A 14,898-nucleotide genomic window follows, 5' to 3' on the forward strand; every position below is an offset into this window, starting at 1 on the left:
TTGGAATGCCCAGTCTGTCAGCATTAGAGGGGACATATATTTGGCTTTCTAAGGCATATAAACTTGACTTCATATTATAGCAATTGGTTGATAAAACAATTTATTTGTCATTAAATGCTCGTCAACCTGCTGTGTTTGTCCTCAACTCAATAGTGCAGCTTACTCTCCCAAAATGTAATTTCCGAAGAGCCATCCATGTCACTCTGGCTCTCGAGTGAATTACATTTCATATGCAAGTAAGCTCCCGAAAATGACTACTTGGACTTGTGGAAGAAGCAGGTTTTTCTTTACGTAAATGGGAAAAAAAAATCTTGTTATCATATGTTACAAATCCTTGCAAAGCAGATACGTTTAATTTTACACAGAGCTGTAATGAAAAAAATGCCTTGTAGCTTTTTTTATTTTTTTTAAATTACACCACTTGTGTATTACTTGGTCCTTCCTGACTTTACAGTAGCAGTGAGAAAAGCTGTCAAACCACTTTTGTAATTTTCCTAGCTGAACGTGTTGCAAATAAAAAAATATACATGCAAACAACTGCAGAAGTTAAAAAAAGAAATCAGAAACTATTAAACAGCAAGTTGATTTTCTCAGTGAATTAAACCATTTGCTCACCTCATGAGTAAAATCTGTTGATTCACAAACAGCTTTTTAATCAGGACAACTACTTTAAATGTCAATAAAATGTTCCAGTATTATGATTTATAATTGGTGCCCTTATGCCTTTTACATTATTAAAATGCATTCAAATGCTGCTTCTTTTGCAATAGTCTCTCATCTCATTGTTTTCTAACTCACTGTCTTAGCTTTTTCTACTTTGTGCTCTTTTGCATTTTTGTTCAGAATCTGTTAATGTCAGAAGTTAGTGTTGGTTGTATTACAGGTGGGAATTTAGGAGATATGCAAATTTAAACATTCCATTAACCTATCAAACAGGCATCCTTTCTTCCAGCCATCAGAATATGTTCAAATTAAACTGGTAATATATTTAAAACTAAAAATAAATAATGCTGAATAATCCTATGGCAAGCATATTCCTGGTTGTATAACAATAATAATCTACTTGAAATAGTACTTATTATACAGATGTAAATGGAGATAAATATATTTCAATTCATTTCATTAATACACATCTCTCATGATATTTATGTGTACACTTATTCATTTATTCATTCATTAATCCCCTAAAAAAGTTTTGCTTCATATAATCATCACATGAGACTGCATAATCCAACAACTTTGTTGTCACTGCAGTTTATTCTATATATTTAAGACTATATTATTAAATTATTAAAACAATTACACATTTATGCTCAGGGCACTTTCAATGTATACTTCAGAGAGAGAAACAAACATCAGATGTCTCTGTGCTTATTTAACCTGTTTACATGTTATATTAAAAATGTTCATGTGAAACCACTTCACCTTTTCTTTTTTTTTTTTGGAAAACCTAATACCTGTAACTAAACACTCCAGCACTATCACGACAACAGGTTTTGGTAATTGGTTATCTTTGCTGTGCACACATCATTTTTCATTATTGATCTAAAACACCCACATTGTTCAGGCCCTAGTCAAAAATATAACTTTATTTGGATAGTGTGAAGCTTTTGACTTTTAGATCAGGATGTATGTTTATAAGGGTTTTACATCCATATTTTGCTTCTTTACTCTATTTTAATAAATACTGCTTTTTATTTCTATCCTTTGTCTGGACATCACGGGTGAGGTAATAAAGTAAATACAAGGCACCTGGTGTGGTTAGACTTACACTATCTTCCACAGGGTTAGAAGGCTGAGCCTCTAATAATGAGCAACACAGGAATGAGTAACACAGTGTTGCTAAATTACATTAAAAGGTGCATTCCGTATCCTCCTTTGTCTTGGGGACACCCATTTGTCTGCCCTAGCCTAATCTAACAAGTCTCTATCTGGAGCAATAAAGAGGTAGTAATGTTTCAATGGCACTGCTCATAATCAGTACTTAAATGTGTGTGTATGCATGTTTTAGGTGTATGTGTGTGTTAAGCTTTGGGGGAATGAGGGAAGGCCATACCACAACATCCCACAATAATACATATGCTCAAACCGGTAATTCATCAAGTTCATATGGAAAGCTACATTGTGTGAGAAATATCTCCAGGATGATCAGCCAGAAGGTGGTGCCAGTGGCTGGAGAGTTAAAGTGTTTTTTATTCATCCAAACATTTCTCAAAATCTGCTAAAAGGCAATGTCCCATTTGCAGGTTATGGCTATACATGTAGAAAGGTAGATGCAAACACTACCTAAAGGATCACAATACTACCTTAGTAAGTCACTAATCACATCCAATTACAGCAGCACTCTGAAGCAAAATTCCAAAGAGAATGAAAATACTGCATAATGTATTTGATCTGACATATAATTAAACATCAATTCTGTCTACTTCAGCTGTACATGTGGGGAATGGGGATTTGAAAAAAAAAGGGTGCTGACAATTCTTTCAGAGAAGCCCAACTGTCATAACAGTTAAACATGAAACATTTTTTAATACAGGTTGTTGTTTTGGTTATCTTGCTCTTGAGTAAATGAGATCAGAGTTGAATGAGTGTTAAAAATATAACTTGTTTAATTACTGCATGGTTTTATTTAAGGAAAAAAGGCATACAGAATGACATTTTTCTTGTTTCCCGGTGACAAATAGGCTTACAGATGCAGCTGCTGCCACATCTGTTTAATGAATTAAAGAAGAAAATGCAAGTGGACACATTTTGATTTCTGCAATGACAGGTAAGGAAGGCTTGTTATCTACAGTTTTTGGATGTATGAAATAATACCTGAAAAAAAAAAAACAAAAACACCTTTCCAGCTAATGTATGTTGTCTGTCATTTTTGCTCACAACTTGGAAAAGGCCCTAAGCCAGGGCAGACTTTGAAAACTGAGACAGTCTCATCCAGCTGGATTTCTGGTATGTGGTGAGTTGCTTTACTTTCCTCAGTCTCAACTAAAAGTGTCACAAGCTGTATGAATCCTTTGTAGCAAGACTGCTGACATGCATCTTCGAATGTTAGGCTAGAAAAGTTGCCAGGGTAATGGAAGCCAAGAAAAGTGAACATTTGTCTGAGATAATATATAATGAGGTGACACTGCAGATCACAAGACAGAATCTGAAACTACTCTGTGACTATGGGATTATGAGAGAGGATGAAACAACTTTTCTTATTTGGAAAATCTTTGATACTTCTGAGAATAAAAAAATTAACAATGCTGTGGTTCAAGTGATCTTGACAAATATGAACTTATAAACATACAAAAAGTGACAAGTGTATGAAAATTCATCACAATTTCAATACATAAGCATAGTGAGGGCCTACATCAGCATGTAGTGCACAAACAATAATTCATTTGTGCATTTTCACACCCAGCATTAACATTCAGAATCTTTTAGCCTAATGTATTGTGAACATGTTTCAAAACATTACTAACTGAAGTACTTAATCATCTCTCCTGTAATCTTTGGTCAGTTTTCATTCCATCTAACTCTTTAAATAAAACAAAATGGGTGAAGTTTATTTCCAAGCTGAAAAACTAAAACAAAATTTACAGAGGTAGCACCTTGACTTTTTAGACTTGATTAAATGTGTTTTTGATGGGGAGATCAACTAAAATATGTTACTGATGGTTGCTTATCTCTACTTCTGCTTTAACACGTACATGCTCTACTTGAGTGATCAAAAATAATTTACTACTGCAATAGTGAGAGATTTCATGCTTGTCGAAAATGTCTTCCTACTTATGGAAAGTCTTTTATACATTTAAGTACATGGAATCAAACACAGTTGCTGAGATAATAATATATAATTGTGAAGGGTATCTATCTTACCATGATCATGTGGCCCTGTTCACTAAAAAAGAGCCAACCCACGTCCTTGCAATTAAAATAGATTAAAATAACACTTCATTGAGAGTGTCACTCATTGTCTTATTTAGTATCCTCTTCTTTTTTAGAAGTCTTGCTGTGAAAATACAAATTAAGATCTTAATGAAAAATCCTTGGTGACTGAGAGTATTTCTAAAGTATGCCAGAATCCTTAAAACATTCAGTAATAATGTTCTTCCAAATGGGAAACAACTTTTGCTACAGCTTTATTTTACTCAGCACTTCCCTATGAAATAACATCCATGCATTATCCAACCTGCTATATCCTAACTACAGGGTCACAGGGGTCTGCTGGAGCAAATCCCAGCCAACACAGGGTGCAAAGCAGGAAACAAACCCCGGGCAGGGGCAGCCCACCACAGGGCACACAAACACAGCAAGCACAATTTAGGATCGCCAATGCTCCCTAACCTGCATGTCTTTGGACCATGGGAGGAAACCGGAGCACCCAGAGGAAACCTACGCAGACACGGGGAGAGCATGTAAACTCCAAAAATAAAAAGATTACAATATGCAAGATTTCAAGGAAGCTCAGGCCACTTCTTCAGGCAAGATATAATTACGTCTTGCCTGAAGAAGGGGCCTAAGCTGCTTTGAAAGCTTGCATATTGTAATCTTTTTAGTTGGCCAATAAAATGTAATTATGCTTGCCTTCTCATTGCATCCATAAGGGCTAACGTGGTACAGCACCGTCCTACTGTAAAATAACAGATATTTTGGTTAGTGTAATCTGTCATAAGGTGAGTGAGTAATATCATTACTGCATTTTGTGAAAGATAAATGAGAGGTTTATAAATATAACATGTATGGAAAAGTGTTTTGCCTTTCTTTATTGTGCTGCTCTTCTTAAGAGTAATTGCATGCACTTTTATATAAAAAAAGTGCACAGTATAATTTATATAAGTCATTGAGGGATAATTTTGAAATAAAATAGTGCAATTTTAGAATGGTTTCATGTTTAATTGCAGCAATCAAGTCTGAGATGAATAATTAAATATTTATTTAGGTTTGTTTTAATATTAGCAGATTATTGGAAATTATTGCGTCTGTGCTAATTATTTAAAACAGCTTAACTTGTGTCAAGATTGCTTACAACGTTGTAGATTGTAGTATTTTTTAAAATATTCTTTTTAATATAAACATTTCTGTTTCATGTTAGTTTTGTAGCCAATCTTTTTTGGAGGTTATTTTCCTAATAAACAATAACAAATATATATTTCCAGAATTACATTTTTGTCCTTCAAATATTTTTTTCGTCCTCCCTGCGTGGAGTTTGCATGTTCTCCCCGTGTCTGCGTGGGTTTCCTCCGGGCGCTCTGGTTTCCTCCCACAATCCAAAGACATGCAGGTTAGGTGGATTGGTGATTCTAAGTTGGCCCTAGTGTGTGCTTGGTGTGTTTGTGTGTGTCCTGTGGTGGGTTGGCACCCTGCCCAGGATTGGTTCCTGCCTTGTGCCCTGTGTTGGCTGGGATTGGCTCCAGCAGACCCCTGTGACCCTGTGTTCGGATTCAGCAGGTTAGAAAATGGATGGATGGATGGATGAAATATTTTTTTCATAGTTTTTGCAATTTTATTTTAAAGTATTAAAAAAGAACTGATAAAAAATTGCAAGAAGTTCAATATTTTTTGTAATTATATGCTGTAAAAACAATTATAGAAAACCTGAAAAGAATCCAAACCCCTGGCATTCTTCTTGCAAACTTCTTTCTGTCTTGTTTGTCTTTTGTTGTCTCAAAATATTTTTTGACTTTTACAGAAAATGTAACTGTTAGTTCAGTCATTCTTTTTATGTTTGCAATATATATAATTTAGCTTAACTGATGGAAAGCATGGGTTTTAAAAAAAAAGTTGTCTTTGTCTAACAACATTTGTGACTAGCTTTGGGTCTTTCACATATACAGTGTAGACAATTTGAATAAAAATAATGTTATGATTAACAAATTGGTGCTGTATTTTACAAATTTTGATAACAAAGTAAATTTTTAATCAACTCTGAAAAGTAATGTCACGTTTTAAAAAGAACACTTCTAGCACAGTATAGTATGTATCTTGCTAAAAAAAATAGTGCTCCCTAAAATCTGCTCTAGATGTGAAAGCAATCAATTATAGTTTGTGGTCGACATCGCTCTAAAATGTGTGTATTTATTAACTCAGAAATATTTTTTCTACTTTAATTGCAGTATTTTGGCAATTTTTCAGTATATACAACAATATTTTAATGTACAGAATGCATTTTTCTGATTCATCTAATGTTTTTTGCTGCCTTAATTGTTATAGAGATGTTCTCAGTGAGCCAGACTGTAATCGATGACAGTGCTTCCCTTGCTCTGTTACCTTTTCTTCAGCTTTTGAAAAGATAAGAGGGAATAAGGAAAATGTTGATACTAAAAATTTTTTAAACTGTAGTACATTATGCTGAATTAGAGGATTGTATTCACATAAAAATATGAGTATATTAAAAGATCTGCAAAGAAAATCAAATAGGGTACATGAACAAATAGCTTTGTGATTTGTTTTTTTCCTTTCCCATGAAAGGTCATGTGGTTGGGTGAAAGAAGAAGCATCTTTTCCCTAAGTGGGAAAGATGGGGCCTCCTACAGTACTCAGGGCAGTGTAACCAACAAGACAAAAAACAGCAAAATCCATAATCACATGCTTAAGATATCCAGGTGCCACAACCATAAAAAGATTTTAGCACCAAAAACAAATCCCAGAGCACTATCTTACCTAAACACTAATATTATCTGAATGACATAAAAGAGATCCTGTAGTCCAAAGTCCTTTAAGCAAACAAGCGCACAAGCTGAGGACTTTGGGCATCAGAATTGAGTCATACATGGCATCTGTGGCTAAACTGCAAGCAGTCTGCAAGCCTACATTTTATCCACCTCATTCCAAAAAGGGAAAAGGAAAAAATAAAAGCCATCATGCCCCCACAATGCAGTCCTTGAATACAAAGGCATATCATAAATGCCAAAGAGACCTGACAAAAGTTAGAATCATCCACACCATGGCAGTCCTCATAGTATTAGTAGAGGTGATAGCCCATCAGAGATCTGTAAGTTGAAGGCAACAGGTGGACAGCATTGGAAATTGTCCAAAGGTTTATTCATCTCTATATTGGTGAATAAACTAGAACTCATTTGGAATGCATTAACAGCACATAGGCAGATCTCATTCTGTTAATTATGTAACTTCTAAAGTTAAATGGCTATCCAAATGTTACAGATATGCTATACTATAGTATATTCAATATGTATTTAAACTAGATTTTCTGGTTTTGTTATAAAATAATTTGTGGATGTTTGCTTTTAATTGACATAATACAGACTTTTATACTAATCAATATCAAAAAGTTCAAAAATTGTTATGATTGTGAATGATTCTTTTTATGCTGTCCAACATTATTTCCCCCTTAACAATGTTTGTTCAAAATGAAAAAAAAGGTAATCAATAAAATTTTTCAACTAAGCAACATAAATAACACCCATATATTCTGTTCTGCATCATTTGTAAACTATTATATGTGCATTCATCTTATTCCTCCACACATCAATTTGAGATTTGTGATAGTATCAAAACACATCTTTACAACTGGAAAAATATGACAGATATGAAAAAGTGGGGTTAAAGTGAAATGGTTGAAAATGGGTAAGCTGTCTTCATTGAAAGTCATGACTCTTAGTAATGCAGAAGCCATGTACAGTGGCTGAGTGTATTATATGCTTTCTATTGTGATTTCATTGTATTACACATATAGCAAACATAAGAGCACTCTGTGTGTTCTGTGACAACAACTAAGCATATTGTAGTACCAAAGCCAGATGTTTACAACTTTAGCAAAAATATCAGCACTGCAGCAGCCTTTTCTTTCTCTCAGCTGCAGCAAAAACCTAGCTTAGCTAACTAATATACTTATAACATAAGTGAATAAAAATTATACATTTGAATTTATCCCAAAGCGCAATATTTGCAGCATATGCAGTTCCTTAATTGCAACAGAAAAATAAGGTCACAAAACTTTTCAATGAACACCAAATATCCTAAAATAATCAATTTCAGGACAATTAAAAAATATATATTTTTAATGTTTTTGCTTCGAGCCTTAATATATTTTTAAATTATATATTACATGTTAACAGTAACATGCAGGTATTGTATAATAGAAAGTGAAACTATTTTGTATTCAATAACCAAATGTCTTCTTACTTGCAGCTGCAGCTATAAAAACAAATTTTGCTTTAGGCCAGTTTATCTCGTCAATGCAGACAGTGGATTTAAAGTACTTCAAATTGCAAAACAGTACAGGGGTAATGCTTAGTGTTTGGTTAGCTTACTGCTGAACCTTTAAAGCCGACAATACAAGTCTTCCCTAATTTTCTATTTAGCATGATTTACATCTTAATTTAAAAACTGAAGGTATAACAATGACGACATTTATGTCATGCCATAGACACAAGCTTTAGGAGTTTGCATCGTCACGTTTAGCCAATGTTAAATAGAATAATCCAAAAAATAGCTTTTATATAACACATTTACTGTGTCATAAATGATTTCAAAAATGCCTTTAACAGTTAATTTCTCAAAGTTGATTGCAAAAGGCAAAAGACATAACACAGAAATTAGCACTGCAATAATATTATCTGAACAAGAATTTAGCAAAATACACAAGGCCTGGAAAAGGTCTTTGCAGTCTTAAATTTTTCTGACCAATATAATTTAGGATATATTATGTATTGCCAACTGTGCTTTGTAATACTTTGCATTTCACTGTTTAACTCTTTAAAGGCACTGATTTCCACTTTCCTTTCCATATTACTACCAATCATATTTTATCACAGGCGAAAATAATATTATGAAAAGGATTCATTAGACTCTGCTGTCTAATTTATTTGCTGCTTTGCTATTGCTGAAACACAAAGTACATAGTTAACAAATGGAGGATTACAAATGTTACTAGATTTCATCAAATAAGAGACAAGTGACATCTAAAGTAAAAGAAACAAAAGCACAAATATAACAAGAAATGCAAAACAAATTTTCCTGATTGATTTTCATCATAAATAATGTTAATGTGGGGATTTCCATGACTGAGAAGTTTACCACACCAACACATTTTAGGATTAACAGTTATGTGAACAAATAAAGCTCTGCTCAGCCATGTCACACCATCATGCTTCCTGAAACCTAGGAGATGGACACACTCCCTCCCACCATAGTGAATGGGGCCTCTATTTTTAGATCTGGCTTAACACTGCATTTAACAACTACCAGTATGTGCTAATTTCTAAAACACAGTTGGCAGATATCCCAGCTTTTTTTCATGATCTTTATAGTCATGATAAATGGAAAATTTATGTCCAAGTAATAAATGAGACAAATTGCAAGAAAATAATACGTTAAAAAAAAGAATAGATAATGCAAAAAAGTTACAGATCTCTACAAAGATTATAGCAAGATTATACATCACATTAAGGCAGTTGCCTTCTCTTATGCTTACTGAAATATTAAAAGTTTTCTCAATATAATTTCATATATATTGCATCTTTAGTTTTATGCTATGCTCTTCTTCACTGTGGGTGTTCGTTAGATACTCTGGGACCCTGACATGAGCTACAGTTTTGAATATTAATTGGTGATTTAACAAATGTAGTGAATATGAGAACAAAATAATGGGCGGGACGGTGGCACAGTGGTAGCGCTGCTGCCTCGCAGTAAGGAGACCTGGGTTCACTTTCCGGGTCCTCCCTGCATGGAGTTTGCATGTTCTCCCCCTGTCTGCTTGGGTTTCCTCTGGGTGATCCAGTTTCCTCCCACAGCCCAAAGACATGCAAGTTAGGTGGATTGGCGATCCTAAATTGTCCCTAGTGTGTGATTGGTGTGTGTGTGTGTGTGTGTGTGTGCGCGCGCGCACCCTGCAGTGGAAAACAAAATACTGTTAAACTACAAAAGAAAATCATTAAATAAATTGTATAGCCTAAATATTTCTTAACTTAAATATGTCTTCATGATCATTATCCAACATTTACTGGATGTATCATGTTATATTGCAAAATTATAGGACTTACCTCATAATAACTTCGAATTGCATTACAAAAAGCTTCATCTGCCATGATCTGAGTTTCTCCATTCAAAAAGGCTTGGAATCTTTCTCTGATTGTTATCAGCTGTTGCTTGTTAAGCTGCAAATAAAGATAGGTAACAATCAGACTTCTACAAAAAAACGTGACCTATGAACTAAATTATTTACAATGTGGAAAGCGATTTTATAATTATTCAGTATCAGAAAGCAATGCCTGAAACATTTTTATATAGTGAGCCCTTCTTACCTTAACCTGGTCTTTGTGGGTTTAAAGGTACATAGGGTTCCTGAATCCTAGTCAAAAATGTTTTACACTAGTCAAAGGAATATCTCAGATATTAGAAAAAACAGGGACATTTAAGCAACATTACCAAAAGGTAAGTAGTTGGTAACAAGTGAGTACATCAGGAATCAGCTCAAGCACAGTGCTGCTTGGTTATTGGTTGTACACTGAACTACTGAGAACATAAAAAAATGTAACTTGTTTTGGAAGAATGAACAGCAGCATATACATTTTATCTTCTACTTTATAATTAGAACAGTAATGAAGTGTAACATTTAACTGTATATTAAATAATTTCTTCCATTGGCCTAGGAATAGTGTCTGCCCAGTAGTATTCCTACAATAATTTAATGCTACAGAGAATGAAGGGTAATACTTGTTATTACTGATCCACCACATTTTGTGGAAGTTTAAAAAATAAATTTCACTCAAAATTGCTGTGTGTAGCTATGGTTGGCCATAATCATACTCTGTACAACAAATTTGACAGATTGCAAAAGCACTTAAATCTTATTTTTAAAACACAAATATTCACAAATTTATAAAAATATTTTTAATACCAAAAGAACTTGTTATCGATATACCAGGTCAGTTCAACATTAAAACCTTTAAAAAAAATGAGTCATGTTTTAAAAGAAATTAATCTTTACAAACAAAAAACAAAGTAAAGCATTGTCCTTAAAATTTCTTAGATTATTACTGGTCACAAAATGTGAGATGGACGCCAGTACCTCCTTACTTAAAAAGAACTTTGCACAAATTGCAAGTATACCTTACAGCATCCATCCATCCGTTATCCAACCCGCTATATCCTAACACAGGGGTCTGTTGGTGCCAATCCCAGCCAGCACAGGGCGCAAGGCAGGAGCAAACCCCAGACAGGATGCCAGCCCACCTCAGGGCACACACACCCCAAAAACATACTAGGGACAGTTTAGAATCGCCAATGCACCTAACCTGCATGTCTTTGGACTGTGGGAGGAAACCAGAGCACCCGGAAGAAACCCACGCAGACATGGGGAGAACATGCAAACTCCACGCAGGGAGCACCCGGAAAGCGAACCCTAGTCTCCTTACTGCAAGGCAGCAGCACTACCACTGCGTCACCATGCCAGCCCACTTACTGCATATTATTACTAATTAAAAAGAAAGTTGTTAATTATCTATTTATTAATGTCATCTGACTTGCTTTGGACATTGATAAAAAATAGATGCTTAGGTGTTGGATAATTAATACTTGGTTGTGACATACATCAGGGTCATTAACTGGGAAGATTAGATTGTGTGATGATGCTTCACAGGTTTTTCTCTTCTGGATAATTTCATTCCTCACCTTGAGGACTTCATTTCATGCATTTTGGAGTAATCAGATCACAAGGACTGAATGAGACCTCATCAAGCCTACACTATTACATATAATGGGATCCAAGGAACTATAGGAAAAAACACAGTCAACAAATACTATCAAAATAAACAAGGGGGTATTGCTTTTATAGATAGCATGAGAGTCTCCAGATCAGAGTGAGAGGTAACAGGTGATCAAAGCAGCAGCTGTCAAAGTGAAGACTCAAGTAAGGAAGAATTTTAAACAGGTCTCGGAAAGAGTCTGCCAAACCAGATGATGACTTTGAATGAGGACGAGGATAAGGAGGAGGAAGTACACTAAGTGGAAAGGTATTTATTTCATTAAATTAAATCTTGTTCTACTTATTGTAAAAATTATTGAAAAATTGGTGTTTACGATTATTTAGCTTACTTTAAGAAATGCTTTTTTTGCAGTGTAATGATGGCGAAATGTTAATCACAAATGGGGATAGTAATAGAAAGTGGAAGCAGCAGTTTAAAGAGATTGTAAACATAATGCACTCTGTTTTTGCAATCACCTGTAATGAACATCTATCCCTGCTGCACTGAACAAAAAACGGGAAGTCAAATCAGACATTTCTATTACATGAGAGTGATGCTGTGTTTGTCAATATGTATGGACATGAAGGACATGGACCATGCACTCAACCAAACATAAGGGCAGACAATCAACTGACAGCTTTTTTTTTTGATGGAATTGAGGTATATGCACAAAGACACAGAAAATACCAGTGCCAAACAGAAGACACCCAAGCCTAAAATCAACCTTTCATTTGTTTTCACTAACAAAATCTGATTCTTAGTAAGGTTGCATAAACAAAATTATTCTATGACAACCCCATAACTTAGGGTTATACTTTTACATGATTTAATGATTGACAAATGGCACCAAAGATAGAAAATTGAATTTACACCTACACACACACAATTAGATATAAATATATTGTCCAACATTTGATCACTCGGCCTCTCTTACAATCACTGATTTACTGAGAAACAGTTAGGTACAGTATCTGCCAAGCCAATCCCAATTAGGAACTTTGTAGCAGACAAGTAATTCAACATATTCTGGCGAAGGTCTTCTTAAAAAGCAAAAGGAAATGGACATGGCTGAGAACCAGAAAATGAGTAGTCCACCACAGAAACTGAGTGCAGCACATGAAGGATGTATCAAATCAATATCCCTTCAAAATCTGAAGAAATGCAACAATGCTTTCAGCTCTGAAATCACATTAACCCATACGATCCAAGTACACTCCTCTAAGTCCAAGAAAGTCTTATCAAAAGAGGTCTTCTTAGAGAACTGCTGCCAAAAAAGCCATTGCTCTAAAGTGCAGACAAAGTCAAGACACTCCCCTATGCACAAAAACACAAGGAAACAGGTGCTGAATAATGGCAGCTAATGCTCAGAACTATCGTGTTACAGTTTGGAAACAGAGCATAATGGATTATTCAATTGTGAGAAGTACTGTCATTTTATTCATGTAATACTATAATAGAGGCATCAAATCAGTCTCAACTTCATTCTGCAGCATGACAGTGACCCTGAACATATGGCCAAAGTCATAAATATATATCTTAAGTAAAAACAAGAACAAAGAGATCTGCAACAGATCATATAGCCTCCACAAAGTCATAATCTCAATATTACAGAGGCCATCTACTTTACAATTACCTGAAGAGAAAGAAGGAAGTGAGACTGCAGAAGTATGCAGAAGAAAAAGGCAAGTTCTCCTAAATGCCAGAAGCAAACTGCCATCCAATTGCCTTCTAAAACTGCATAACAGGGTATCAATGAGAAATAATACCATTTTAACGTAAAATACTGTTTTTTTTAATCTGGTTACTGTTTTATAGGATTTTGTTTGCATTTCACTATTTTTGAGTAATTTAACGTGTCTACGATTTGTGCTCAGTATTATATGTCTACACACACTCATTTCACAGGTAGAGAAACTACTAAAGGTGGGGATAGTGGATGTATTAGAGCTCAGTCCCACATCTTTGCCACTACTTCATGACACATAACTGAATACCAACTGTTTATCAATATAAAAACTGTAAACTACTTAGAAGAGATGCACAAACACTAAAAGAGTTTGCTATAAATCAAAATATTTATTATTCTGTTTTGTGTTGTTCAAATATACAAGTGATAATTGCACTGCACTCTCAGCATGTAATAATATTAATGCTACTACTACTATTATTCCTAGCAATTGTATAAGTTATTCAAGTCTGTGTGAAACACAGATTTATCACATACTCATCAACAGAATCGTCATATAGGATGAACTCTTTATACACTAGTATTCCATGAAAGTTATGAACAAAGAGAAGCCTGAATGTCTGACTCACATATAAGGCTTGAAACTGGTTATCTGTCTGTATTTACTAGAAAAAAAGCAGTTAAAGTAGGATGTCCCAGAAAATAAGGGGCAAGTGGAGTCCTTCAGACAACAGCACATACTTTACTTTACAATATGGCTTTGTATCAACAGCATATCACTTTAAAATATGGCTCTGCACAGCAGTGTATCACAACAAGACAAGTTTGAAAAATCTACTTAGAATAACAAGAAATACCACTAAGGGAGTTTGAAGTGAGCTGAGAAGAAATGTCTGCAGCAATAATAATGCAGGTCATAAAAGAGCATGTGCAATATGTGACAATGTATTAAAATAATTGAACACCAGGCAGCAATAATAAATCATATATTTATAGAGAATACATACTTTAAGACTAGAGTAAGAAGTGCCACAGAAAATACCAAATAACTGCAATTTCTGACAGACAATTGTACATCTGTGCCTAATCAGAATCATACTGCAGGTCTGACATTGTGGTCAGCAACACAGGAGCGCCACAGGGGACTGTACTTCCTCCGGTCCTGTTCAGCCCATATACATCAGACTTCCAATACAACTCGGAGTCCTACCACGTACAAAAGTTTGCTGATGGCACTGCTATCGTAGGCTGCATCAGGAGTGGGCAGGAGGAGGAGTATAGGAACCTAATCTAGGACTTTGTTAAATGGTGCAACTCAAACCACTTACACCTAAACACCAGCAAAACCAAAGAGCTGGTAGTGGATTTTAGGAGACCCAGGCCCCTCCTGGACCACGTGATTATCAGAGGTGACTGTGTGCAGAGGGTACTGACCTATAAATACCTGGGAGTGCAGCTGGATGATAAACTGGACTGGACTGGACTGATGCTCTGTGCAAGAGAGGACAGAACTGACTA

General features: G+C 35.0%; 1 protein-coding gene across 13 annotated transcripts in view; it reads right to left on the reverse strand.

Moving 5' to 3' along the window:
• The window catches only part of cadps2 (Ca++-dependent secretion activator 2), a 795,011-nt gene that overhangs the window by 631,393 nt on the left and 148,720 nt on the right, over positions 1 to 14,898 (reverse strand). For all 13 annotated transcript variants that reach the window (XM_039761141.1, XM_039761136.1, XM_039761130.1 and 10 more), the window contains exon 2: positions 9,990 to 10,103. In XM_039761141.1, coding sequence (XP_039617075.1) covers positions 9,990 to 10,103 — 114 coding nt within the window. The remainder of the gene's footprint in view (positions 1 to 9,989; positions 10,104 to 14,898) is intronic.

The sequence above is a fragment of the Polypterus senegalus genome, chromosome 8 (genome assembly GCF_016835505.1).
Source record: "Polypterus senegalus isolate Bchr_013 chromosome 8, ASM1683550v1, whole genome shotgun sequence".
NCBI lineage: Eukaryota > Metazoa > Chordata > Cladistia > Polypteriformes > Polypteridae > Polypterus > Polypterus senegalus.